This window comes from Felis catus, chromosome E1, assembly GCF_018350175.1.
Source record: "Felis catus isolate Fca126 chromosome E1, F.catus_Fca126_mat1.0, whole genome shotgun sequence".
In the NCBI taxonomy this organism is placed as follows: domain Eukaryota; kingdom Metazoa; phylum Chordata; class Mammalia; order Carnivora; family Felidae; genus Felis; species Felis catus.
This window is the reverse complement of record NC_058381.1, coordinates 42,056,348-42,083,488: the sequence shown is the minus strand read 5'-3', so window position 1 is coordinate 42,083,488 and position 27,141 is coordinate 42,056,348. Positions and strand designations below refer to the sequence as shown.

The 27,141-nt window shown below is 53.5% G+C and overlaps 1 protein-coding gene across 5 annotated transcripts; it reads left to right on the top strand.

Annotated features, from left to right (window-relative positions):
- Positions 1-585: 585 nt before the first annotated feature.
- On the top strand, positions 586-26,895 carry MPP3 (MAGUK p55 scaffold protein 3). Of its 5 annotated transcripts, none has more exons than XM_023243722.2 (19): positions 586-675; positions 1,924-1,986; positions 2,234-2,352; positions 2,618-2,695; positions 4,305-4,385; positions 4,638-4,775; positions 9,029-9,110; positions 10,267-10,352; positions 11,658-11,732; positions 14,428-14,624; positions 16,636-16,700; positions 18,014-18,034; positions 18,530-18,571; positions 18,891-19,055; positions 19,172-19,252; positions 21,376-21,469; positions 21,675-21,783; positions 23,227-23,349; positions 26,588-26,895. In XM_023243722.2, exons 2-19 carry the CDS (start codon positions 1,962-1,964, stop codon positions 26,762-26,764), a joined length of 1,758 nt encoding a protein of 585 aa, XP_023099490.1. In that variant the 5' UTR covers positions 586-675; positions 1,924-1,961; the 3' UTR covers positions 26,765-26,895. The 5 variants fall into 5 exon arrangements, with proteins under 5 accessions (XP_023099490.1, XP_023099489.1, XP_019673521.1 ...); XM_023243721.2 differs by having other exon boundaries at positions 605-675; positions 1,832-1,986; XM_019817962.3 differs by lacking the exon at positions 586-675 and adding an exon at positions 862-1,020.
- The last annotated feature ends 246 nt before the right edge of the window (positions 26,896-27,141 follow it).

Sequence of the window (27,141 nt, the reverse complement as noted above, 5' to 3'; positions counted from 1 at the left end):
CCTACACCGGGGCAGAATTGAGCCTGGCTGTCTTCCCAGCTCGACTTCTCCTCCCTCCCTTCTCCGCGCCCCCTGGGCACGGTGCACCGATAAATCTTTCCCAGCACGCTGCATTGTTACAGCCACTTGCCCTCGCTTCTGACTGTCCCCGGTCCGGCCTAGGAGTTCCTTAAATCCAGGTTGTGTGTCTTGGTCGTCTTTGAACCCCCAGCCTTCCCGCACAGTGCCTGGTACTTGGAGAGCACTCCATAAATGTTTGCGATATTGAATAATACGTGAAGCAAGCGTCCAGCCCTCAACTCGCGGCGGTGGGGGATGTGCGGGCGGTGGGGGCAGAAGGGAGAGCTGGCCGCGTGCCGGGTAGAAGGACACAGGCGCGGGCTCCTCGGGGCTCGGTGGGTGGGCACCCGGTGGGGGTATACGAGGCCCGAGAGCGGAGCCCGGGTCCGCAGAGGACCGGCGGGGCCGGGCGCCCAGGCTCCCCGAGCTCCTCCCCCCGCCCCCTCCCGCGCCCCCTTCCCCCGCCTCCTCCCGCGCCCCGCCCGCTCCGGCTCCGCCACCCCCGCCCCGCGCGGCCGCGGCAGGGAGGGGCCGGGGAGGCGGAGCCAGCCGCGGCCGAGGCTCCGGGCACCCGCGCGGCTCCCGGCGGTGGAGCGGAGATCTCGGCGCGCCCAGGTAGGAACCCCCGCGGGGAACGGACCCGGGAGCGGGGCTGCGGCGGGAGGGGCGCGGCGGGGGGCGGGGAGGCTGGGCCGAGCCCCGCCCCTCGTGCGCGCGGCTGCCTCGCGGCCCCCCGAGCTCCCCGCCTGGGGGAGGGGGCGCCGCGTCCCGCCCCTCGGCCCCCGGCCCACTCCCCGCGCTCGCCACCCCCCCCCCCCGCCTTCCCGGCGGTGCGCCGCGCTCCTTTCCCGCCGCTCGGCATTCTCCCGACCGCCTCCGAGCGGCCCCTGGGGCTCGCCTCCCCTTCGGCCAGCCGCGCTCCTTGTTCGTCCCACAGGTTCCTTCCGAAAGCGAGCTGGAGTGCGTGGCTGGGCTCCTCGGGGAGTGGGGGGTGGGGGGGGGCACGGCTAGAAGGAACCGGAGGGTGAGTCTGGATGAAGGTGGGGGGGCGCGGTGGCTGGAGAGCCCAGGATCATTCTTTGGCATCTTGGTGTCACCGGTGCTCCATGTTTGCGGAATGAATGAATCATTACTCTCCTTGTCCCCTTCTGAAGGAGGACTTTTTGAGGTCCACGTGCTGCAGAGCACGTTGGGGGGGGGTTGGCTCCTGAACTAGGGCTCCCCAGTCCTGCGTAGTAGAAACCCGACTCCCGTTTCTCCAGCTCCTCTCTAACACTCCATTCTGGGGGAGGCTCCCTTCAGTTTGGGACTTGGGGGTGGTGGGGAAGGAGGGAGCTCGTAGGCCCAGCCAGGTACTTGTTGAAGGTGTGACAAGGGACTTGGAGGTGAACGAGGGACTTGTGAAGGCCAAGGGACCGGACCACGACCTCTTAGAAGGTAACAGGGCACAGGGGATGCTGCAGAGGAGAGCACCCACTGTGGGGCAGAGGCCACTTTGTACCTTTGAGACCAGCCTGGAAGGGCCACCAGAGCATGGATTCTGACCCGCAAGCTGCTGAACTCCTCCAAGCCTGTTTCTTGATCAGGCTTCATCAGGCTAAAACGGGGATATTAGTATCCATTTCTCAGAGCTTTGTGCAGATTAAGAAAAATGTCATATGAAACCACCCAGCATAATGCTTGGCACATCGGGGGTACTAGCAAATCTTAGTCTTCCTTTGCTCTCTGACAAAAGGGAGCAGTTACTTGTTCCCAACCCCTCTGTCCCCAGATTGATCACGGACAGACACAGCAGACGTGTAATCACTGTTTGTTGAATGAACATGCTTGACGGAGCTACAGCGCTTACCTTCCTTCTCCCAGGATCCCCAGGCGGAGCTCAGGAGCTGACCAGCACAGACATGCCAGTGTTGTCTGAGGATTCCGGTGAGTGTGACCCCTGGCTGGGCTGCCATAGCCCTGAAGGACAAGAGCCTGCTCAGCAGCCCGAGGCTGGACAGAAAGCAGGTGGACCCAGCCCTGGCTCACGGGAGCGGCCTTACCTGCGAACCCTGGGAACCAGAGCCTGGGGAGAGAACATGTCCATACGGCAGGGTCCGCTTCGGGTCCCCTGGGGTCCCCAGGAAGTACCCATTGCATTGGCTCTGCTTTGTGTTTCTTCCACTCTCCTCAGGTTTGCACGAAACCCTGGCACTGTTGACTTCTCAGCTCAGACCTGACTCCAACCACAAGGAAGAGATGGGCTTCTTGAGGGATGTGTTCAGTGAAAAAAGCCTCAGTTACTTAATGAAGGTAAAAGCCTCATTTCATCCCATTTCGTGAGGGTTTCTAGAGGTTTTCCTAGCCGGGGCCCATGCACTTCATCTCAACCTTTTCCCTCTCCCAGGAAGGTCTTCATTAGCCCACTGTGAATGGCTTTCTCTTCTGCTGCCCCACCGGTGACCCCACGGGTGCAGCCCCGTGCAGCCCCACAGTCATGGGCAGGCTGTGTGGTATCCGGGGCACACCGGGGCAGCTGACTTGGGAGGCCCCAGCCTGAAATCGGCTGTCTTTGCAGATTCACGAGAAGCTGCGCTATTACGAGAGGCAAAGTCCAACCCCAGTTCTGCACAGCGCTGTGGCCCTTGCTGAGGATGTAAGCCAGGTTTTTCCTTACGGTGTTAGCCCTGCTCCCTACCCCATAGGACTCCTTCATGTTGCCTGTCACCATCGCTTAGCCTAGGGGACCGAGGGGCTCGGAGCCCAGAGGTGAAGAGGCATCTCCTTCCCTTCTCTTCTTGCTCCTCCTTGGGCCTCCTAACAGGCAGGAAAGAACCTGTGAGCCTTGCACGAGGCCAGGGGACACGGGGACACGATGACGCCCACTTACTGTGTGTTCCCGAGAAAGTCTCTTCCCCCAGCTGTGAAATAGCATTTGGATCAGATCAGCAGTTCTCACATTGTTGAGGACTGGCGATATGAAGGTCAAACAATCACCTTGTTCTGTGCTTTGGGGAGGCCCCATGTAAAGCCCTAGGATCCAAAGACTTGCAGTGCGTCCCTGCTTACTGGTTCGGGGTTCTTGTTATTTATTTATTTGCTTGTTTGTTTGTTTGTTTGTTTAGAGAGGCAGAGAGAGAGAAGGCGAGCAGGGGAGGGGGAGAGAGGGAGGGAGACAAGAGGGTCCCAAGCAGTTTCTGTGTTACCAGCGGGGCTCAAACCCACAAACTGTGAGATCATGACCTGAGCCAAAACCAAGAGCCAGACCCTTAACCGAATGAGCCACCCAGGCGCCCCAGCATTCTTGTTTTTTACAGGAATGCTTCTAAGGGTGCCTAGGTGGCTCAGTCAGTTAAGCATCTGACTTCGGCTCAGGTCATGATCTCTCGGTTCGTGAGTTCGAGCCCCACATCAGGCTCTGTGCTGACAGCTCAGAGCCTGGAGCCTGCTCCAGATTCCCTGTTGCCCTCTGACTCTCTCTGCCCTTCCCCAGCTCACGCTCTGTCGCTCTCTTAAGAATAAATAAACATTAACAAAAATTAAAAAAAAAAAAAAAAAGGAATGCTTCCTAATTTCTTCTAGACCTGTCCTCTGTGTTGCATGGCTTGGGCAAAGCTGTCCCAGTTGGTTGCCAAGACCAGCTCCTGAATAAACTCACCTAACCTCAGGAGACGGCCTGGCGAGGCCCGGCTGCAGCCTGTGGGTGCAGACCTTCCCTCGCTCCTGTGATGTGACTGAGAGCACGTTAGGTTGTCAGCACTGCCTCTCCTACTAGCTCTGTGGCCTTCAACAAGTCAGTCAACCTCTCGGAGCCCCAGCTGCTTCATCTATAAAATAGCACAGTGGTGAGGACACAGATAATAGAGCCAGCTAAGCCCAGGTTCAAATCCTGGCTTTTTGACCTCGTGCAAGATATTTCATCTCTCTTACTTGATCCTCGCCTGTCAAACGGTGAAACAACAGCACCTTCTGTGTTCAGTTCACTGTGCCAGTTAGGCGAGGAGCTCCGCATAAAGCAGAAGAGCTCGTAGGAAGGGCTTAAGAAGTTAGCTCCCGTTAGGAATACCTTACGGAGCTACCGAGGCGCTTCTGATCCCTGCTGTGAGTTCCCTGGGAGCGACCGTCCTGGGGTGGCTGAGGGGCCAGTGAACTCCTGGGTGCTGTCACGGTTCCTGCGAGGGCCCTTGGGTCTGAAGCTCAGGGAGCGGCGTCTTTCCCTGGGCGACTTCCGGCAGGTGCATTCTGTCTTGGTCCTTCCTCTACAGGTGATAGAAGAGCTGCAGGCCGCCTCCGTGCACAGCGACGAGAGGGAGCTGCTCCAGCTGCTGTCCACCCCCCACCTCAAGGTAGCCACGCCACAGTCCCTGCCTGTCCCCGCAGCGTGCATCTCCTGGGATGGGGGCAGGAGGGAGCGCTCGGCCAGGAGGCTGAGGAAGGGAGGAGAATTCTGAGCGGAGGGGTCCTCAGTGCCGGTGTCTGGGGGGCGGTGGTCTCTCTGGCCTGAGATCGGGGACCTCCAAATCATTGCCCATTCAGGGCCCCCGGGCCCCTGTGAGCTTCGGGGCTGGAGCCCTTCATTTCTCTTGCTTTCCTGACAGGCCATGCTCATGGTGCACGATACGGTTGCCCAAAAGAACTTCGACCCTGTTCTTCCCCCTCTGCCCGAGAATATTGACGAGGATTTTGACGAAGAATCAGTGAAGATTGTCCGCCTGGTGAAGAACAAGGAGCCCCTGGTATGTGACACCTTTCCCCCCACACCCTGTCGCTGTACCTGTCCCTCACCCACCCAGAAAACTGGGAAGAGACCCCCCCCAGCCCCGAAGTCTTTTGAGTGAGTGACGGACGGCAGCTTCATCACGGCTGCCACGAGTCCCCGTGGCACCACTGTGTACAGGGTACCTCTTTCTGTGGGTGTATACGGCCTCATTCAACTGTGGCCGAGCTCCTCTGTGCAGTAAATAACCTTTGCAGCTGTACAGGGCCACCCTGATCATCCTGCTCCGAATCAGAGGTTGGCAAACTATAGTCCGAAGGCCGCACCCAGCCCACTGCCAGTTTTTGTAAATAAAGTTTTACTGGCACATGGCCATGCCCTTTCACTTCCGCATTGTCTGTGGCCGCCTCTTCCCGTGACAGCGGTGCTAAGTGGTTACCACGGAGATGGTGTGGCCTGCAAAGCCTAAGATATTTGCATTTGGCCCTTTACAGAAAAAGTTGGCCAAATCCTGCTCTGAATACTGAGGAAGCACGGGGCAGCAGCCATTCTCCTCCCCAGCTGACACATTGTCATCATTCTGGTCCTAGTTCAGCACTGATTTACCGAGCAAAGGGACAGGGGTGTTTATTAGATGGAGGGAAGTGGAGGAAGTCCAGAGAATTGAGTGTTTGCCCCGGATAATTACCGCAGCTGGCATTCCAGGGACCCCCATTCCACTCTCACCAAGGACCCCCGGCTAAACCACTTCTGCAAACGGAAGAGGAGTGCTCCTCTGTTTCCCCACCTGCAAAATGGGGCAGGCATCCACTGATGCAGTGAGCATATCGTGTGCCAGGCACCGTGTTGGGTACCGGAGGTTCAGAGACGACTAAGACTTAGTCCTTGCCCTCTGGGAGGTCACAGGAGAGTAACGGGGCAGGGTGGGGGGGTGGTCCCGGAGGAGGTGATGTTGAATTCCAAGAGAGGGAACAAGTTTCCCAGAAGGAAAAGGGAGAGGAAGGGCCCTCCGCACATTAGAGTTACCTGAGCAAAATCACGGTGAGGGAAACAGCATGGTGTATTTGTCAACGGGCAGTCCTGTTCTCCGGCCTTGGTTCCTGAGTTTGGCCAAGAAAGAATTTAGAACCAAACTCTAAAGCAAGCAAGGGTTTATTTTAGTCTATTTTTATTTATTTAAAATGTTAATTAATATATTTTTTTGAGAGAGAGGGGGACCAGGAGAACGAGCAGGGGAGGGGCCGAAAGAGAGAGACACACACACAGAATCCAAAGCAGGCTTTAGGCTCTGAGCTGTCAGCACCGAGCCCAAAGCGGAGCTCGAACCCATGAACCGTGAGATCGTGACCTGAGCCGAAGTCGGACACTTAACCGACTGAGCCACCCACGTGCCCCGCAAGCAAGGGTTTCATAGCAGTTTAAGTGAAAGTACACTCTCCACCGTTGGAGAGCTGGCAGGCCCAGAAGTGACAGCTGCACTGTGGGTCAGGGTTGTCTTTTCATTTTTCTCTTTGGATAGGTTATGGGTCAGAGATAGGGCGGTTCCTGACCAAGGCTGCAGCCAGGCATCCAAGGGACTCCTGTCAGTTGGGAGGGGGAGTTTTTAGCCCCATATGGTCCTTGTCTGACCTGTCAGGGCAACAATGGGGGAGGGCGGGGGCAAGGGGTTAAAAACCACAATGTAAGTGCATTACAATGAAGCCATCGGTTACTGTAGGGAAGTGATCAGAGGGAGGAACTCCGGGCATATCCCCTAGGGTCTGTCCTGGCTGTTTGGAACTTGGCCTCCGCTATTTTATCAGTCAGAAAGCACTTGTTCCCTGCTTATATCTAGCTAATTGCCCGCTCTGTCATATTCAGGGAGCTCTGGGCTTCCCAGTGTGGATGTAGAATGCTAAGTTGTGGTTAGGAGAGACAGAGGTGGGGCCGGATCGGAGGGAGATGCTGTTTGTCCCTGCAGCGTGTCATAGCTTGATCCTGAAAGCCGTGGGGAGCTATTGTAAGGTTTTAGGTAAGAAATAACATGGTCAGATTTGCAGTTTAGAAAGATCATCCCAGGGGCGCCTGGGTGGCACAGTCGATTGAGCGTCCGGCTTCGGCTCAGGTCATGATCTCACGGTTTGTGAGTTCGAGCCTCGCGTCGGGCTCTGCGCCGGCAGCTCAGAGCCTGAGCCTGCTTCGGATTCTGTGTCTCCCTCTCTCTCTGCCCCTCCCCCACTCACACTCTGTCTCTCTCTCAAAAATAAATAAACATTAAAAAAAATTATTTAAAAAAAAAAAAAAAAAGATCATCTTGGTTGCCAGATAGAAAGTGGCCTGGAGGAGGAGGCCAGAAGCAGAGGACTGATTTGAAGATGGGGACCAGATAGGTGGAGGTTCAGAAAGAGGGCTTGACTTAGGCCTGTGGGAACGGGGAAGAGAAAGCCCAGAAGTATTTCAGAAAAAAATTAATGTCACTTTGTGGCTGCACCGCTTTGGGCAGGAGTTGGGGGGGGGGATCCCTGGGATAGTGCCCAGGTATCCAGCTGGGATGGCCGGGTGGGCACTGGGGCCATCATTCAAGGGAGGAATAGGGAGCTTAGGTCCCATTGAATTCAAAAGTGGAGGCATCCAGGAAGTGGAAGGATTATTTGTTCAGAGATACAGAGTGGGCAGCCGCCAGCATCCTGGACAGGTGAAAATCACACCTGAGAGGTCGAGACCGCTTGGGTAGAGAGTAGACAGTGAAGCAAGAAGGGGGCCAGGGCCAGATCCTGGCCTTTTAATCACCATTTGAAAGACAGATTGAGGAGGACAAGTGGTCACCGGGAAGACCCAGGAGAGAGGGGTATCACCAGGGCCCAGGCTAAGAGAAGATCCCGAAGGGAGAGCGGGCACCAAAGTCAGATGGGAGAGAGAGGAGAGAAGATGGAACGTGGGAGCTGGCAGCCGGTGGGACTCGGGGGGCAGGAAGTGGAGAGAGCAGATGCGACTGCTTCTTTAAGAAGCTTGCTCCAGGAGCGCCTGGGGGGCTCCGTCTGTGAAGCATCCAACTCTTGGTTTGGGCTTAGATCATGATCTCACATTTTGTGAGTTCAAGCCCTGTGTTGGGCTCTTCACTTACAGCACAGAGCCTGCTTGGGATTCTCTCTCTCTCTCTCTCTCTCTCAATAAATAAATAAGCATTTAAAAATTAAAAAAAAAAAAAAAAGATATTTGCTCCAAAGGAAGAGACCGGTGGCTGCTGGATGGGGGGAGGGGGGCAGGCTTTTTATTGATGAAGGGGATGTGATATTTTTGGAGCCAGGAGAAGGAGCCAGCAGAGATGGGGCATTGAGACTGCGGCAGAGAAAGGGAGGGGACAGAAGGACCAGCCCAGACGGAAGGCGCCCCTCCTCTGAGAGGGGGGGAAAGGAGGAAAGGATGGACAGAGATGCTGGAAAGTTTGAAGGTCTAGGGAGCAAGAAGCCGTGGGGTTCTTGGCTGATGGTTTCTGGCAGTATCTGTCCTATGGACTTCAAATAGGCGGCGTGAACAAAGTTAATAACGGGTGTGCCAATGCGTTTGCAGGAACAGCCAATAATAAAAGGTTAACGTTTACTGAATGCTTACTGTATGCTACGTGGCTTGCCTGCATTACCTGACAGAACCCTTGTACTAACCCCCGGAGTTAAGTGCTATCCCACACCCTAGAGGAAACCGACTCAGAGAAGATAAGGAGCTTCCTTGCTAAGGCTGCATGCTTTCAGTGAATGGCAGAGAGGATTCAAATTCAGGGTCATCCAACTCCAGCCCTTCACCTGACACTGCCCTGCCTGCCACAGTCCCGCCTGCATGGTGCACGAAACTGAGGGCTTGTTAGCGCCTCTCACCCTAGACATCATCTCTGCTGTGGTCCACGGGCCAAGTCCTGGTCCCGAAGCTCTGGCTGGTGCATAACTGGTTCCCCTCGGCAACCACAGAAGGCCCAGTACCCTGTGATTGGCAGCGCAGAGCCCAAGGCGGGGCTCAAACCCACGAACAGTGAGATCATGACCTGAGCCGAAGTTGGATGCTTAACCGACTGAGCCACCCAGGCGCCCCAGTGTTATTGTGCTTTGTAAGGTGTGAATTGCTGTGCTGTGTTAATGTGAGATGCCGGTTTTATGATGTCCTCAGCACTGGAAAGAGCCCCATTGATCTGCCCTCTGGGTGACAAAAGGAGAGATGGGGACACTCTGTTGGGTCCAGAGAGTTGGGGTCTGAGGTTTGGGGCTGCCTCTTAGGATCCCGCCCGCTCTGTCTCTGATGCAGGGTGCCACCATCCGGCGGGATGAGCACTCAGGGGCTGTTGTGGTGGCCCGGATCATGCGAGGGGGCGCAGCAGACCGGAGCGGTGAGTGGCGTCAGTGCTGGCCTGGCCGAGGTGATGGCCAGCGTGCCCCAGCCTTCTCCCTTTGGCCCACAAGTCTCCTTTCCTCCTTTCCGGCCCCTGTTTGGGATGTGCTTTGCTTTCGGGAAGTGTGGCTGGATTTCTCTTCTTCCCAAGCCTGGTAGAAATTTCGATCGTCTGAAAATACCTTGGGCCTGGAGAACGTCGGGGTCTTGCCCCGTGGCCTAGCCGAGGGCTATGGTAGCTCAGCCCACGGCACGAGCTTGACGGGTAATTTCTAACTGAGGAGCCGGGACACCCTTCCCCACCACCCCGGTTGTCACTATTACAGAGGGAAGGGTGTTCACGCCCCAGATTTGTTTGGGTGGGAAACAGGTTGAGAATCACTTGTGTGAAAGAGCTACTCCGTTGGGAGGCAAACCTTCTGGTGTAGAGAGGTGTTACCCCAGAAGTCTGGGGATCGCTGTTGTGAAGTCCAGTGATTTCTCAAACATTAACAAGCACAGAAGCCCCCCCCACCCTCCTGAGCATCTTGTTAAAATGCAGCTCTGATTCAGCAGGTCGAGGGCGGGCCCAAGATTCCGCACTCCTGCCTGCCTTCTGGCGGCCATTGCTGCCGGCCTCATTTTGATTAGCAAAGAGGGTCCAGTGTGTAGAGACTCTTGTCATTCAAGCAGAGGCCAGTGGACAGGTGTGTGTGACACCCTTGATGCCATCTTTCCCGGGGCCCTTCGGTTTTTCTTGTTAAGACTGGAGAAAGACATTCTTAGAGTGTGTCTGTTAATCCGGGAAGGTGAAGAGTTAATGGTTTTAAAGAAGCAAAGGTTGAAAGTGAGAGAACACAGGCCTTCTATGTCAAAATAAATGTGTTCGAACACAGGCTCCTTTATTTCTTGGCAGAGCGGCCTTGGGCAAGCTGCGTTATTTTTCTGGGTCTCAGCTGCGCCCTTGTAAACTGGGGATTTCCCTGGGTGGTTTTGAGGCCGCGGTGCCGAGTGAGGGACCCCGCGCGCAGTAGGGCTCAGCCAGTCCCGGGCCCACCCGCTGCCTTTACACCTTGGGTCTGCCGTGCGTGCGGCGGGTTCCTCCGGTGGGCGCCAGTGGGGCCCTGGGGCTGAGGCCCCTTCCTGTGCTGAGGGGCAGCCCCTGTGTCTCTTAGGTCTGGTCCACGTTGGAGATGAGCTCCGAGAAGTGAACGGGATCACAGTCCTGCATAAGCGCCCGGACGAGATCAGCCAGATTCTGGTCTGTGCTGCACGCATGCTGGGGGCGGGAAGGGGGGAGGGGGCAGGGGGTTGGGGGGGATCTTTGGAGGCTACAGGCAAAGTGGCCTTGCAGCGTGCCCAGGGGCGGGGGGTGGGGGACAGGAAGAATGGCGCTTCTGGGCCTCCTGCTTCTCAGACCGTCTCTTCAGCACAGCCCTCCCCCTCCCCCTTTCCCGAGGACCCTTCTGTGAGATCCCCTCAAAAGGGCCCCCTCTTCCGAAGGGCTGAGGAATATGGAACAAGAAGCTGCAGCACAGGGAGGACCAAGAGCAAGGGCTTTGGGGTCAGCCGGTCCTGGGTTTGAATCCTGCCTGCACTGCTTTCTAGCTGTACAGCCTCGGGCAGGTCATTAGTTCACTTTGCGTTTCACTTTCCTGTAAAGTCGGAGCAGGGGTGGCTTCTCATCCAGTGTGCGGTTATGATTAGGATGCAAACATCTGGGAAAGGCTACAGCACTTCCTGTAGAATCTGTAAGGGGATTCTAGAGGGTGTTACGTGCTGGGAGTTCAAGTCAAGCTGCAGTTGTAAAAAGCCCCAATCACAGTTTTGTCTTCTTTACCCTAAGGCATCCTCCCTGAACATGACCCTCTTTTCTAACTTCTGATGGTTTGGGAAGGGGCAGAAATGGGAAGATCCGAAGAGAGGAGGCCCCGCTGTAGGGAGCGGGCAGGCTCCTTTGGTGTTCCTGCCGCCACTGCCCTTTCCCTGGTTCTGGGCACTGGCCTCCTTGTGTTCTAGGGTGGTGCTGGGCCCGGGAGACCGTTGGGCGAGACGTGCTCTCGTGGGCTGCCAGCATTCTGCCTCGGCCCCCACGTGGGGGTGCAGAGTCTGTGTCGGGTAGAGGGAAGGGGAACCCCTGGAAAGGTAGGAGGAGTGGCTTGAGATTGGAGAACCCGTGTGGGGAAAATGGAAGCAAGGGAGGAAAGGAAACTGCGCTTGGTTATTAAAATAACCTGAGAGAATAGAAAGAAGGGCGGCCCTTTGAGGCATGAGAGGTCAGCCCTTTGGGGCACTGGAGGTCAGGAGGGATGGGAATGTGGAATTCATTGCATGCGCTGTCCTTGGTGCTCCTTTGTCCCTTTGTCCCATGAAAATGCAAATGGTACTTGGTTTTGAGTTTTCCTTTAGTTAATCCAACCGGGTGCCACCATGGGACAGTGGGCCACAGGGGTGGTGGCGAGTCTGACTTCCTTCCGAACGCGAGTTTCCAGATCTGGACAGTAAGACTTGAACTCAAGGAGGTTGGGACGTGGGAGGTGGTAAGCTTCGCCCTCTCCCCTTTCAGGCGCAGTCCCAGGGATCCATTACCCTGAAAATCATCCCAGCCACCCAGGAGGAGGGCCGGTTAAAGGACAGCAAGGTATGGGGGGGTTGGAAGTGGGGGAGGGCTTTGAAGCAGTCATTCCGGTAGAGATCACGTGTCTGGTCCTTGGACCGCACGCTCAGTGGAGAACTGTGATTCAGTCACAGTGTGATTCATGTATTTGTACCTGTCTCTTTCTAAACAGGATTTGACGTAGCTTACTAATAAAAGACAAGGTTATTTTAATTGAAATAGAAAATCAGGGCCACGAAGAGGAGAAGGTACCAAATGTGCTGGATTCGGGACCAATTAAGTAACTGCCATTTGTTTAATTCTTCGGTGAGGCACCCTTTTTTGGGCACCTCCTCTGTGCCGGGCGCTCTGCCAGGTGCTGGAGACAGGGACAGTTAGTAGCTCTGAGGATTCCTAGTTCAGAAGGGGCGGGGGACCAAGTGTTTCACTGCTAGATGATTGGTGCTTCAGAAGGATCCTGAGCAGAGTTACAGGTGCCATGGAAGGTGTCATGTAGCAAGGGTGTTAGAAGTGGGGCTGGAGGAAGGTGAGGACTGGTTGGACTTCCCCGGTGAAGATGAGGAGGAGGGAGGTTCAGGCAGAGGGGTCTGCGTTAGACGGAGGCTCAAGGGTGTGGAGAGGAGGAAGTTACCACTGTGGGTGTAATCCTGCTGGGACAAACTCAGGGCTGCCCTATAGACACACGCCCTCCGTCTTCCCACCCAAGAGCCAGGGCAGCTGGGAGATCTGGGCACCAGGGCACCAGGGAGATCAGGGCACCAACTCGCACCAGGCTGCACCCGGGAATTAATTCCCAGCAATCCCTGCTGGCTGGATTAGAGTAGAGCAGTGGCCGGAGAAAGCCCTTGGACAAAGAGATGCCGGGGCTGGCTGCTGGAAGTCTGCCTGGCGCGCACTGGAATGGTAAGGCCCCGGGGGATGCGGGAGCTCCCAGGCAGCTCCGTGGGGGAGGCTAGAGTGGGTAGAGGCTGGGGGCAAGGAGACCTGGTGGGGAGGCTGTTGTAAAAGCCTCGGTGGGAGATTATTATGACCCGAGCTGAGGTGGTGGGTAGAGCGGAACAGAGGGCGTTGCTCTGATTTCAAATAAATTTGGATCTGGTCTTCCTGGCAGCCAAGGCAGAAAGGAGATGAAATGCACAACATACTTTTCATTAGTAGGTGGAAGGAAGCATGCCAGTTTTTCAAGAAAGGTGATTCCCAGCTCCTGCCTCCCAGCACTAAGTGCATGAAAGAAGGGACATTACGACACTTGGCACAGAGTAGCTGTCAATAAACATTTTGGTGAATGGGGATCAGTAATGGACAACGTCTTTGATGTCCGTGTTTCACAGCAAATGAACACATAGTCTTTCCGCGACTGTTTCTTTTTTTTTTTTTTTTCCAACGTTTATTTATTTTTGGGACAGAGAGAGACAGAGCATGAACGGGGGAGGGGCAGAGAGAGAGGGAGACACAGAATCGGAAACAGGCTCCAGGCTCTGAGCCATCAGCCCAGAGCCCGACGCGGGGCTCGAACTCACGGGCCGCGAGATCGTGACCTGGCTGAAGTCGGGCGCTTAACCGACTGCGCCACCCAGGCGCCCCCCCGCGACTGTTTCTTATTTGCACACTTTGATTAAATCCCAGGGCTTACCTAATGTAGACTCTTATCTGATGGAAGGTGGTTCTTTCTCGGACATGCTGATGTGATCTCTGTAAGCAGCTTTTGCAGGTTCTAACTCGATACAGGGAGAAAACTTGGTTTTCCTGGAGGATAAAATGGGTAGCCTGTGCCTTAGCCCATCCTTCCTAAATATTCTTGATCCAGAAGCTTGATCTGGGCTGGGCTTTTAAGATTATACTCTCTTCCGGGTACCTGGGACCTTGGTGACATCTGTGGCTGGTTGAGGGTGTCTGTCCTTGTAATATCTGGCCAGAAAGTTCTTACTGTTGTCTAACTGGATCTTTTCTGACTGGTGCATAAAGGAATATGACTTGGATCTGTTTAAGGAAGCCCCCTGGCTTTTTTTTTTTTTTTCTTCTGTTTGCTGTTAATGTGATTGGGCCTCAATGGTCTGGAAATAGAAATTAAAAAAAATCTATCCACTAAGTTATAGAACAGGGAAGTGTGACAAAATGCTATTGTTTTCCCATCATCTTCTCTAGAGGGTGACTTCAGGGTAAAGGGGAGAGTTGGGGGTTGGCCAAGTATGTGACAGAGGAGGCAGGACTGAGCTGTAAAAAATGTGGATGTCAATTACCCACTGAAAGGGGATGGTGAGGAGTCAGTAACAATAGTTTTGTTAGTATTTGGGTTCTTACCAAAATATCTAGATTACTTATTTAGCAGATGGCTGCTGACTTCATCAGGGGCAGTTAGCAAATCAAAAATAACATTTTAGTTAAAATCGTGCTTGCCTTTACTTTTTGTTCCCAGGACTAATCGCCGCTTTGTCTATGCTAAGAGGTTGTTATAAGGACAGCAGATCCGGTAAATAAGGAAATACTTAGTTTTGGAACGAGAAATTCAGATATAGAGCCCATCTATTAATTTTCTGAACCTTGATGGGTTTCCTGACTATAATATTCAAAATGGCTGAAGAACGATAGGAAAATGTGTGCGGCGTGTTTCCGAGTAGCTTTCTGCTCTCGAGGCTCCTTGCTTGTCCTGACCGTGGGCGATAGTTGTCATTTGGCCCTCGATGCAGCATAGACCTGTCTGTGATCACGCCTTCTTCAGGTGTTCATGCGGGCTCTTTTCCACTACAACCCTCGGGAGGACCGGGCCATTCCCTGCCAGGAGGCAGGCCTGCCTTTCCAGCGCAGGCAGGTCCTGGAGGTGGTGAGCCAAGATGATCCCACGTGGTGGCAGGCCAAGCGAGTAGGGGACACCAACCTCCGGGCCGGTCTCATCCCCTCCAAGCAGTTCCAGGAAAGGTGGGTCTGGGGTATGTTGTAAAGGGGGGCGCTCTAGAGTGGCTAGAGGCACAGGTAGCTGGCAGAGCCCCAAATCTCTGCCACCATGGCTGGAGGGGCGCACTGTGTGGTTGCTCCTGAGGTAAGTACTGGTTGTTTGTGTGTTTTGTCTTCTGTGCCCTAACCGGTGGTGATGGCTGTTGGAGATTTAAACAAACATCTGGAAATCTATGTTCCTAAATTAACGTATATTTTATAACACACACCTAAAGAAAGTTGAAAAATAAGACATAAACATACAGAAGGGAAGGGCGAGGAAAAGAAAATTGCCCAAAGTCTTGCCCCTATCGAGACAGCATCATTTATTTCCTTCCTGTGCTTTTTATGTAAGTGACGCACGTAGCATTGGAAGTCTTACTTTTCTTTTAATGTTTATTTATTTTGAGAGAGAACGAGAGGGAGAGGGGCAGAGAGAGAGGGAGAGAAAGAGAATCCTAGGCAGGCTCCACACTGCAGTACAGAGTCCGACACGGGGCTCGATCTCACGAACCTCGAGATGATGATCTGAGCCGAAATCAAAGAGTCGGACGCTTAACAGACCGATCCACCCAGGCGCCCCGGAAGTCCTGCTTTTTGTGTGTATATAACTCAATATTTTGACGTCAGCATTTCCCACATTATTGCCTCTTCTTTACTGTGTGATTTTAATGGCTGTATAATATCGCATCAGCAAATAGACCGTTCACTCATGGGCAGCAAGTACGGTTTCTGCCCCCGAGGAGCTGACAGTTTAGCAGGCAAGTCACACAGGGTTCAGACGAACACTTTATATAAATGTGGCGGGTGCTGGGGAGGAGGACCTGTGCTCCGCAAGGTCACATCGTAGGAGGGTCGCCCCTCATCGGGGCGTGCAGGGAGGTGTCTCTGGGGAAGGATCATACCTGGGTGACTTCACTGCCTCCCTGGGGCTGTACTTTTCAGGTGTCTTCACTGTTTCAGTGCTATGAGACTGCAGGAATCACCCTGCGCGTTAGACTCTTCCTCATGCTTCAAATTATTTCCTTAGGATAGATTTCCAAAAGTGTAAATCGTGCCTCAGAGGGTGTGGCAGTAATGACCGTGTCACCTCTTCTGAGGCCTGTAGCCCACCTCCATCTTCTGGGGTGTGGAATGCTCTAGGGACAGACTTCAGGCTTCAGCTGTTCCGGTGCCCCTGCGTGTGGTCTCCGGCCAGGCGCATTAGCATCCCCTGGGAACCATCCCCTGGGAGCGTGTTAGAAATGCAGACCCTTGGGCCCTGCGCCAGACCTGCTGCATCAGGAGCTCTAGGGGCAGACTTGAGCTCTGTGTCCCAACAGACATTCCAGGTGATTCTGAGGTGGCGAAGTTTGCGAACCTTTGCCCTATTCCCTCAGGGGAACCTCAGACCCGTATGCGTCTTTGGTTTCACAGGTCTTGGGGAAGAGGTCTTCAGCTGCATTTAAATATGGAACTCAAGACACCTCTAAGAGCCCTGAGTGTTTTCTCAGATCAGAGATGAGGCCTCGGTGACGGTCTCTCCACTGATGGCCAAACTGGGCAACGTGCCTGGCTGAGCTCTCTGATTTGGGGGGAAAAGGCTGTTAAATTAGAGTTACTTTTGCCCTTGACCTCTCCTGGGAGTTGTTCTGCTGCTTCCTAGCTTTCTTGGAGATGGGGAGGCCAGGGGAGAGTGAGGAAAAGACCTCCTTTCCTTGAGAATCAGTCATAGGAAAGTACCGACTGATCGCTTGACCGTCCTGGGCCGGACTGTCTTGCTTCTCCCAGAGCAAAAGACTTGGTTTCTTTCTCCTCGTGAACCACTGAGCTCCCGTGAAAGTGTCTCTCTTTATGGAAACTGACTGTGAAGCTGGGAGGCCCTTGGAGTGCCAGGCTGTTCCTACCTGTGCAATCCAGGCCTTAGTTTCCCTGAGTTTTACAGAAGTTTTACAGTCCCTCTGACTGGTTTTGTGGCCCAGCTCATGGGCCTGCCCATCTCCTTGTGTTCTCATAGGCGACTAAGCTACCGGAGAGCCACAGGCACCCTGCCGAGCCCACAGAGCCTCAGGAAGCCCCCCTGTGAGTAGATGGGCAGGGAAGCACTTCAGGGAGGGGCCGGGGTTGGGACTCAGGGGGTTTGTGCCCCGAAGAAGCAAGCACTGGACTGGAGAGGGCACGATGGGTCTTGTCTGAGCTCACGGGCCTCCAGAGGAAGGAGGGGATGGGGAGAGGGATGCGGAGGGGCAATGGGGTAGGTCAGGGGGGCTAGTCCCTGGAGAGAAGCTACTACATTTGGGGCCCATAGATGATACTGGGGGACATGTTAAACATCTCTCCCAAAATTGTGTGCAAATTGTGTGTGTCTGTGTTTGTGTGTTTGTGTTGTCTGGGAGAGTGTCCACGGCCTTCATTAGATTCCCAAGGGGCTCTCTGACCCTGACAATTCAAGAGCCACTGATGGTGGAGGAGTGGAGAAGGCTGTGGGTGACCCAAATTTGGCAAGTAAAAACAAAGGATGACTAGTTAAATTTGAGTTTCAGATAAACAATGAATGAGTTTTTAACATAAGTGTAACCCATGCAATATTTGGGATATACTTATGCTAAGAAATTGTTGTTTATCTGAAGTTCAGGTTTAACTGAGTGTCCTGTATTTTTATCTGGCAGCTTACTCTGTGTAGCACCTGCCTTCTCGAAAACACACTCACCTTTTAATCATCACAGTGTGAGGTAGGGGAGTCAGGACATCCTCTTTTCCAACATGGGAGAATGGCGTGGGGGCTGGTGTCAGGTTTTCAGAGGGCCCGTGGCCAGAGTGTCCAGGTTAGAGCCGCGTATAGAGAGGAAGCTTCCCCGTGGTATGGCCTTTCGGATTCAGGGGGGCTCGGAACCAAGCAAGGGGGCCAAACGGGTGTCAGGTGACCGGGGGACAGCTGGCCCGCAGCCCTGCTCGGTGCCACTCCATCCTCTGGCACCTGCCTTTGCCCAGGCAGGTCTCAAGCCCCGGAAAAGAGAGAGCAGGTTCCAGCCCGCTGCCGGCAGGCATCCTGGAGTGAGCCGCTCTGCTGGCTCCGGGCCACCGCCCACGGCCACTCGTCCAGACTTGCTCTCAAGTCAGAAGGACTGCTGAGTAAATTGGCCTTGAGGCTGCTAATGCCGGTGATGAGCTGGCTTGCTTGGGGCCGCTAATGAGACACACACAGGAAGACTAATTAGAGCTAGTCTCAGTTTAATAGTGCACCGCAGCTCGGATCACAGGTTTGTCGGAGGAAAGAAAGAGGGGACAGATGGAGGGCTCCTTCCGCACACGAGGCCACGGCTGCCTGTCAGCCTCAGGGCCTCCTGGTTCCCCTCCGCTAACGCTCTTCCATCTGTCTTTTGTGCAAACCGCAGATGATCAGCCTTGTGACAAAGGTAGGCTGGTATCTATCCCCTGTGCACCCGGATGAGACTCCTTTTTTGGTAGAATGTCTGGAAGGGCTTGTTGCCTTCTCCCTGTGCCCTGAGGTGTGAAGAGCTGCTGGGGACAGAGCTCCTCCCTGTCCGCCTAGCACACGGGCCTCCGCCGGCTGGGCTGGGCTGCCGGTGCTGGTGGGAGGCAGGAGACTGCAGGGGGTGGACAGGGCGAGTGAATGTCCCCTCCTGATGCATACTGATCCTAGCCCAGAGGGGCTTGCTGGCCCAGAAACCCCTGCCAGGGCCTGGAAAGGCTGTTTGGGGCCTCAGCATGGAGCATTGAGTGAAACAGAAGAGGTTGCTTTCCTGGGGGGCCAGATATGGCGTCTCTTCCTGCCCCCCCGAGACACCATCCCAGTGGGTTCCGCCTGGCCCCCAGGGACCGGGAACCTTTAGGTCAGAGGATGTGTCCAGCATGGCTCACTGGCCGCCCTTTCTCTGTTTGGTTCCCAGAGACGTCTGACTGTGAGGGGTACCTCAAAGGGCACTATGTGGGTAAGTAGTGGGGATGCTGCCCTGCCTGTGCACAGCTGGCTTTGGGCTCCCAAACCAGGCAGGGTGATCTCATCCCCAGAAATCCTTGAGGAATAGCTGAGCCTGGGGGGCTCACATTTCTCTTCAGTTTCTTGGCAGCCAGAAGAGGGGCTAACCTGCCCGGGCTTTGGGGTGCAGACACTGGGAGCAGAGCCCTGGGAGGGAAGGGATGCAGGCCGGTGGGACTCAGCCCCCCTTCCAAGGTCCGGCCAGGGGGAGAAAGTCTTTACCGGGAGATCCTGGGACTAATGCCGAGGTTCCCCTTGCCCTTCCCCCAAAGCTGGTCTTCGGAGAAGCTTCCGGCTGGGCCGAAGGGAGAGACTGGGAAGCCCCCAGGAGGGAAAGGTGTCCGCAGTAGCCGAGTCTCCAGAGCTGCTGACCTATGAGGAGGTGACCAGGTACCAGCACCAGCCTGGTGAGCGGCCCCGCCTGGTGGTTCTGATTGGTAGGTGATGTCCTGCATTTCCAGGGACAAATGCAGGATTTCCTCCCTGGTTTCCTCCCGGAAGGATGGGGAGGTTGCTCAGCAGGGACCCTGGTCACCTTCCCTTTGTTTCCCAGGATCTCTGGGAGCCCGACTGCACGAGCTGAAGCAGAAGGTGGTGGCAGAGAACCCACAGCACTTTGGTGTTGCTATTCCACGTAAGAGAAGAGGGCCCACATGGCGGTGGGAGGGGCGGGGGGCGGTGCGTGTGTGTGCGCACACGCACGTGCATGGATATTTCTTGGGGCTTGACTCCCCATATCCATCCTAATCCTTACTTTGGGTCTGAGGGACCGATGGACACACTGCCTGCTATATGCAGATCATGAGACCTAGACATGAGAAGAAACCCACTCTCAGTGGTCCACTAGGACCCTTTGAGGCAGAAGGCCACTTCTGCCCACTCTCAGTCCAGTCCACTTGCCCAGTTCCTTCCTGGGGTGGGAGGTGAGTCTAGAGCACATTGCAGGCAAAGTGGAAACCTCAGGGGGCATTCCAGCTTCCTCTTCGCAATGACTCTGACCCCGATGGCCGCTGCCCTCTGCTTGGGTAAGAGAGCAGTTCAGAGAAGCCAGAGAGCCCTTGTAGCTGGATTCCAGCCCCTCGGAGGGGCTGGGCGTCCTCCTAGGTGCTAACGCCCCTGCCAGTTCCTGAGTCTAGAAGCAGCTGTGGATGCTGAGAGCCAGTAGGCAGGAGGTCCTGGTTCTGGATGTGATAAGGAAGAGGAGAATGAAGAGTCTAGGACCTGTAGCAAGAGCTTTTATGTGTGGTAGCTTGGACAGCCCTCCCAGTACCCTTGAGGAGAAGGATTATCACCACCCTGTCCTGCAGAGGAAGACATGGGGCTCAGAAAGGTTAAGTAACTTGCCCAGCGTCACACAGTTGGTGAGTAGTGGAGCCAAGTTTCAAACCAGGCAGCCTGCCCAGTCGTGTCCTTAATGAGGCCACACAAAAGGCCTCTGCTTCTGGTCCTTTGGAGACCCCCAGATCCAGCCCCCGGGGCAGGGGTATATGGATGGTCTGGCCTACCTTCCAGGCACACCACAGGTACGTGACTTTCCCCCGTGCTTTTAGGAACTAGGAGAGTCGAGGAAGGCTTCCCGATTCTTCCCACTTTAGACAGGCAGTGACTTTTAGCCTGGGTTTTGAAGCATAAATAGGAGTTTTCCAGGCAGAGAAGAAAGGAATAGTTCCCTTTGTGCATCCACGGGGATGGAGGTGTGACCCAGGGTAGCAGCGTTAGGGACTGGGGAAGTTAGTGTGGGTGATGTGGGAGGAGAGACTCATCTAAGGTCTTTCGAGTGTAATGGACGGTGAATAAAAAGCATTTAAGCAAGTGAATGGCATGGTCAGAAAAGTGACCCCGCAGCTCTGCCAGAGGTTGGACCAAGATGCCACATATGGAGCACAGAGCATCCCCGGGTAGTTCTCAAGGGCACGAAAACGTCCCTCAAGATCCCATCTTTTCTTTTGGAATGCTCCGGAAAACGGTGTGTTACTTCATGAGTGCTCTTGTTCTGTGAAGGACTGGATTTTCCCCAGAGTGTGCATTTCAAGTCTGCTAGAGAAATCAGTGGGGAAACGCTGTGTGTTTTTAAATTATTAGCGTGAGAGCCAGCTTTGCTGAGACACATCTAGTCCATAACGGGACTGTCTTCATGCCTTTTCTTGCAAAATGAGAACTAGCCGAATAAGGAATTAAAAGCATACAGCAGCGTCATCTCTATTTGGGGCCCCGTTGCTCTCAAAAAGAAAAACAATTTGGACATCAAAGGTTAGGATTAGGGATCCCTTCTGTGATTCATTAAAAGCCACGGCCTTGGGGCGCCTGGGTGGCTGAGTTGGTTGAGTGTCAGACTTCAGCTCAGGTCATGATCTCGCGGTTCGTGGGTTCGAGCCCCGTGTCGGGCTCTGGGCTGACAGCTCAGAGCCTGGAGCCTGCTTTGGATTCTGTGTCTCCCTCTCTCTCTGCCTCTCCCCCGCTTATGCTCTCTCTCTCTCTCTCTCTCAAAAATCAATAAACATTAAATAAATAAATAAATAAATAAATAAATAAATAAATAAAAGCCACAGCCGGCACCTCAGTGTCCTCACCTGCAAAGTGGGAGGCTCCTTTTCCTACATCACAGGTTGTGCCTGCCCCACAGGGACACAGACAAATCGTTTATCCGCAAAGCAGCAATGGGTTCCGGAGAGGAAGGCGGCCACGGGCTTGCCGCTGTTCTCGCTCACTGTGAGGTGACATTTCTTTGCCCGGTTTCCCTTTTCCTTTCTTTAAAAGATACCACCAGGCCCCGAAAGAGCCACGAGAAGGAGGGCGTGGAATATCACTTCGTCTCTAAGCAAGCATTCGAGGCCGACTTACATCATAACAAGTACGTGGACTTGCCGGCCCGGCTGGCCTCGGTGCGGCTGGGGCTCTTGGCGAGTGTCCAGTGGTCCACTTGACCTCGTGGGAGGGCTCTCGGAAGAGATGGGGGCAGCGGGAGAGAATTTGCGGTGCAAAGTCCGCCCGTCTTTCCACACTCACTCAGACAAGCTTGGGAACTAAAGGCCTGATCCCCGTTGGTGGTGTTTTAGGTTCCTGGAGCATGGTGAATATAAGGAAAATCTCTATGGAACCAGCCTGGACGCCATTCAGGCCGTGATGGCCAGAAACAAAGTGTGTTTGGTGGACGTGGAGCCGGACGTGAGTTTCTGGGCCAGCTGGGCATTTTCTGTTGACGGAATACGTAAACGAGGGGACTGTGTGTTTTACAGAACATTTGAACCTCAGTTTTAGGGTTTTCTAGTCCAGAGTACTGCATGTCCTTCAGTCTCCCTTTGAGAATCTAACGGAAGCCTTGTTGTACCCCCGACCGTGCCCATCTATACACGAAGCCGCATTACTTGCAGGGCGCTCGTGGACCCTCTGCGGGCCTGCAGGCCTCGGACAGTAGCCTCTGCATGGAGTAAATCATGGAGTAGATGGCGGCACCGAGTGGTCATCCGTGACGTGACCGGGAATTAGATGTCCATGCGCAGGTGGAGGCTGGGGCTCAGCTCTCGGTATCAGGACACCGCCCCCCTCCCGCATCCCTAGTGCCTCCTTCCCCCCCCCCCCCGCCTCCCCAGACAAGTGAAACAGTGACTTAGGGAATCACCGAAGGAGGCGACCAGGAGAGCGGTTTGAAAGGGAAAAGAGAGGGAGACCTGACCCCGTGAAGTGCTTCAAAAACATTTCCAGTTCTGCACACGCTGCATGCTGTGTGTTTGACCGGGACCTAACCATCTTTTTTAACCTTGTCTTTGAGAAAAACTTCTAAGCTATGAACCCAATCTGGGGACTTTTCTTCCTCTATAGACACAGCTTACGCTATAAGCTGTAAGGCTTTATTTTACAGAAGTTGGCTTGAAACAGATTCCAGCAAGCACATTATGTCTAGGGAGGAAAACCCTCTCTCATTTAGACTTACTGGGGGTTGGTAATCGGAATTAAAAGTCTAGATTTCAGCATTTTCTTTGAAAAGTGATTTTATTGATTTTGGGGGGCGGGGTACAGATTGTACATTTAGCAGTATTTCCAAATTGACGCCCTAATGTTATAGGTCATATGTGCTAATGAACAGGATGATTTGCATATTGAACATCTTCTAAAGTCTTTAGGGTTTGTTTCAGATGATTTCTTCGTCTCCTCATTTGCTTAGCAAACCTTTTCTTCTTTGAATATCATAAGGAGGCCTGTGTGATAACACATATTTTGGATTAGTCCAAATTGACGACAGTTGACTAAATAGAAGCACGTTGAATCTTGCTGCCTCTTCTGTCAGGACTGGGCAGGTGGAGAAGGGCATAAGAAGGTTAATCAGAGCTTGTGGGGTCAGGGCTTAAAGAAATGGCAACTCTTGGAGCTTTGGAACGTTCGTTCTCAGCAAGTGGGCCTTTGGGGCCCAGCCAAGTCCAGGGTCACAGTGGAGGACGGGAAAAGGAGCAGCTGGTCTGCCCAGCTGAAGTCCAGTGTCATAGGACCGTGTGCTCGGGACGTTTGCCCCCGAGGTTATGTGATGAAGCACACCATCACTGAGCATTCAAAAAGCGTTTGCACAGTAACGTATTTCCGAAACGCATACTATTCTTGAACTTTCTTTCACAGGCCCTGCAACAACTGAGGACCTCAGAGTTCAAGCCCTATGTTATATTTGTAAAGCCTGCAATACAGGAAAAAAGGAAGACGCCACCTACATCCCCAGCTTGTGAGGACACAGCAGCCCCGCTTGTAAGTTTAAAGTTGATCATTTCTGAAGGCCTAAAAAGGCCTGTTCCAGCTGCATAAGGGTGCTTGTGCCTTCTGGACAGGACCGTCTTTCCATTTGCCTGTTGGCCAGACTTAGACGGTCACGTCACCAGAAGGCTCAAAACGGGGCATCTGAAAGTTCCTCCCATTTTCAGACAGCAATGACTTTGCCTGGGCTCCCCACGCTTCCCTCTTTCCCATAAGCACCCTCCCAGAAAATCAAGGACATCTGTCAAGAACTTGATCACACGAATCTGTTAAATTCCCAAGCCAAACCCAAGTAGTTTTTAATTAAAATACCGACTTGGATCCAGCAAGTGAATCCAACATGGGGCAAGCGACAGCACGGCAGGAATCCGTCCTGTCTGCTGTTCAGGACTGTGACGGTCTTTAAAAAAAAAATTTTTTTTTCATGTTTATTCATTTTTGAGAAACAGAGACAGAGTGTGAGTAGGGAAGGGACAGAGAGAGAGAGGGAGACACAGAATCTGAAGCAGGCTCCAGGCTCTGAGCTATCAGCACAGAGCCCGACACAGGGCTCAAACCTACAAACTCTGAGATCATGACCTGAGGTGAAGTCAAACGCTTCACCAACTGAGTCACCAGGTGTCCCTGTGACTTTCTTGCTAAAGCCACGGGTGGTTGAGTTCCACCTTTACAGGCCAGGAAAAGGGTTCAGGGGTTTTATGGCTGTAAAACAAATGTCATCCATTTTACTCCATGAGAGATTTACTTGAGTTCCTCCAAGATGCAAATATTAGGAGGATTGAGGTACTCAGTGGCAAAAATGTTCCTTCTATGATTTCTTAAAGAGCTAAATGCTTCCAAGATGAACAATGAGGGTGCCTGGAGGTGGGGAAACTCCAGAAGCGGGGGACAGGTGCACAGGTGTGTATGTGGGGTGGATGGGGAGGTGGGGTTGAAGATCCAGGGACAGCGCTGGCTTACTGAAGAGTGCTTTTGAGTAGGGGAGGAGCCCTGTGGGAGAGAGTATTTATTTAGAAAGCTTTTCCTGGGGACACCTGGGTGGCTCAGTCGGTTAAGCGTCCAACTCCTGATTTAGGCACTAACCGTGTGGAACCTGCTTGGAATTCTCTCTGCCCCTCCCCTGCTCACTCTCTCTCTCAAAATAAATAAATAAACTTAAAAAAAATTAAAAAAAAATTTTTTTTTAATTTTTTTAAACGTTTATTTATTTTTGAGACAGAGAGAGACAGAGCATGAACGGGGGAGGGTCAGAGAGAGAGGGAGACACAGAATCTGAAACAGGCTCCAGGCTCCAAGCTGTCAGCACAGAGCCCGACGCGGGGCTCGAACTCACAGACCGCGAGATCATGACCTGAGCCGAAGTCAGCCGCTTAACCAACTGAGCCACCCAGGCGCCCCTAAAAATTTTTTTTAAAAAAGGAGGTGCCTGGGTGACTCAGTTAAGCGTCCAACTTCGGCTCAGTTCATGATCTTGCAGTTCGTGAGTTCGGGCTCCGCATCAGGCTCTGTGCTGACAGCTCAGAGCCTGGAGCCTGCTTTGGATTCTGTGTCTCCCTTTCTCTCTGCCTCTCTCTCTCTCTTTCAGAAATAAATTAACATTAATTTTTTTTTTTTTTTAATTAAAGTGGTGCCTGGGTGGCTCAGTCAGTTAAGCATCTGACTTTGGCTCATGTCATGAACTCATGGTTCATGAGTTTGAGCCCCACGTCAGGCTCTGTGCTGACAGCTCAGAGCCTGGAGCTGCTTTGGATTCTGTGTCTCCCCCTCTCTCTGCCCCTCCCCTGCTCGTGCTCTGTCTCTCTCTCAAAAATAAACAAACTTAAAAAAAATTTTTTTTTTAATTAAAAAAAAAAAGGAAAGATTCTCCCAGTGTCATCTCCTTTTTCCCCTCTTGGGAGAAAGAAGTAAGGAGAAGAAGGAGCCTCAGCCTTCTCGTGTCTCTATCGTTTTTGTGGTAGCATGCCAACCTGTTTCCTAGACCTTTAGAACATATCTTCTAAACCAAAATAGGAGTCTGGGGCTGATTGGCAACAGAGAGAAGAGGAGGAGAGAGAATTTTGGAATGTGGGTCTCTTTGGGGGAGGACAGCTCGCCCTGCTCTGTAAAAGCACCGAGTCTCTGTAAGCCCAAGACTGGAGAGCGGTGGGGGCGCCTAGGGGGCTCGGTCAGGTTTAAGTGTCTGACTCCTGATTTAGGCTCAGGTCATGATCTCACAGGTCGTGAGTTTGAGCCCCGCGTCAGGCTTGGGATTCTCTCTTCCCTTCTCTCTGCTCCTCCCCTGCTCATGCTGTCTCTCTCTCTCTCTCTCTCTCTCTCTCTAAGTAAATAAAACTCAAAAAAAAAAAAAAAGACTGGAAAGAGATAGAAAGGGAGGTGGGTGAGTGCCAGAGGCCCGTTTTCATTTTGCAGTGTTACTTAAAGTAGGATCTGCCGCTGGCCTTTCCCCGCCCAAATCAAGCTCATTGTCAGTCAGCTACCCGCTTGAGCTTCTGCTTATTTATTCCAAGTGTTTTTGAATGAAGAAGCAAACCCTGAGCAGGCTGAGCAAAGGAGGGGTCACTGGCTACCTGTCCCTTACCGTTACGTGTCAGGAAGGCAGTCTGATGAAAGGAAATGGGGCATTTGGTCGGGATGATCCCAGCCCTTGCATAAAAAACTCTAGCTGCTGTGCTAGTGTTTGGCTCTGCGTCTGAGGAAATGACAAGAAGAATTCAGTTCTTCTTGTTAGGAGTTTTGAGAAGGCATTAGAGTTACTCGTTCTCCTTTCTCCCCTTCGTCGATTCCGGAAATGCTTGCTTTGCTTCTAGTTAGTAGTGTTTGTAGTGCTTTGCTGTAACTATGCAACCAAGTTGACGTGCAGCACAACAGTACCGCTTCTTTGGAAATCTCTTCCAACAGGAAGTGTGATACTGACATAGATGTACGCACGGGTAGAGAATCGGCCTCCCCCTCCAGAGCACATGCCGTGGCTGGAGGTGAACAGATGCGTAGTAGGTATTTCGAGAGGACGAACGATGATGAGGTCTACCGCCTGGCGACATTTCTGGGGCCGTGATGGGTTGTCACCACTACACCCTGTTCTTGTGCGCGCCGTCGGTTACTCACGGGCCACAGTCGCCCGCTCATCGCTGGAAAACGAGAGGCTGGAACACTGCCCGAGAAGAAGACTGGAGGTGTCTCATTTTGAGCGAGAACCACCCAGTTGCTCCGTAACCGCCTCTCTTCCTTGCAGGATGAACAGCAGCGGGAGATGGCCGCTTCCGCCGCCTTCATAGACCAGCACTACGGGCACCTGGTGGACTCTGTGTTGGTGAAGCAGGACCTCCAGAGCGCACACAGCCAGCTCAGAGCGCTCCTAGAGAAGCTGACCAAGGACACTCACTGGGTACCTGTTAGTTGGGTCAGGTAACTGTATCCTAGAACGGCCGGGTCGGAGGGGACCTGGAACACCACCTAGGCCGGCCTCCCCCGGGCCAACCATCAAGCAACCTCAAGTGTGGAGAGGAGCAGAATTTTCCATAAACTCCATTGTCGAGAAGAGTACGTGCGTGAGGTCTTGTTTGTTACTGGATTTTGTCTGCTGTTTTTCACTGCGCCCCTTCGGAGCGGAAAACACGAATTGAGAGGGGGCATATCACAAAAGAACACATTTCATTCATTAAAAGTGTCGCGGGCAAGTTGACCCTGATTCTTTGCACCAAAGTGAAGTGGCCACTGTCTTTTGGGGGAGGCGGGGGTGAATTTGTGCAGTGCCGATTTGCAGAGATGTGTAAGCTTTCAACAATT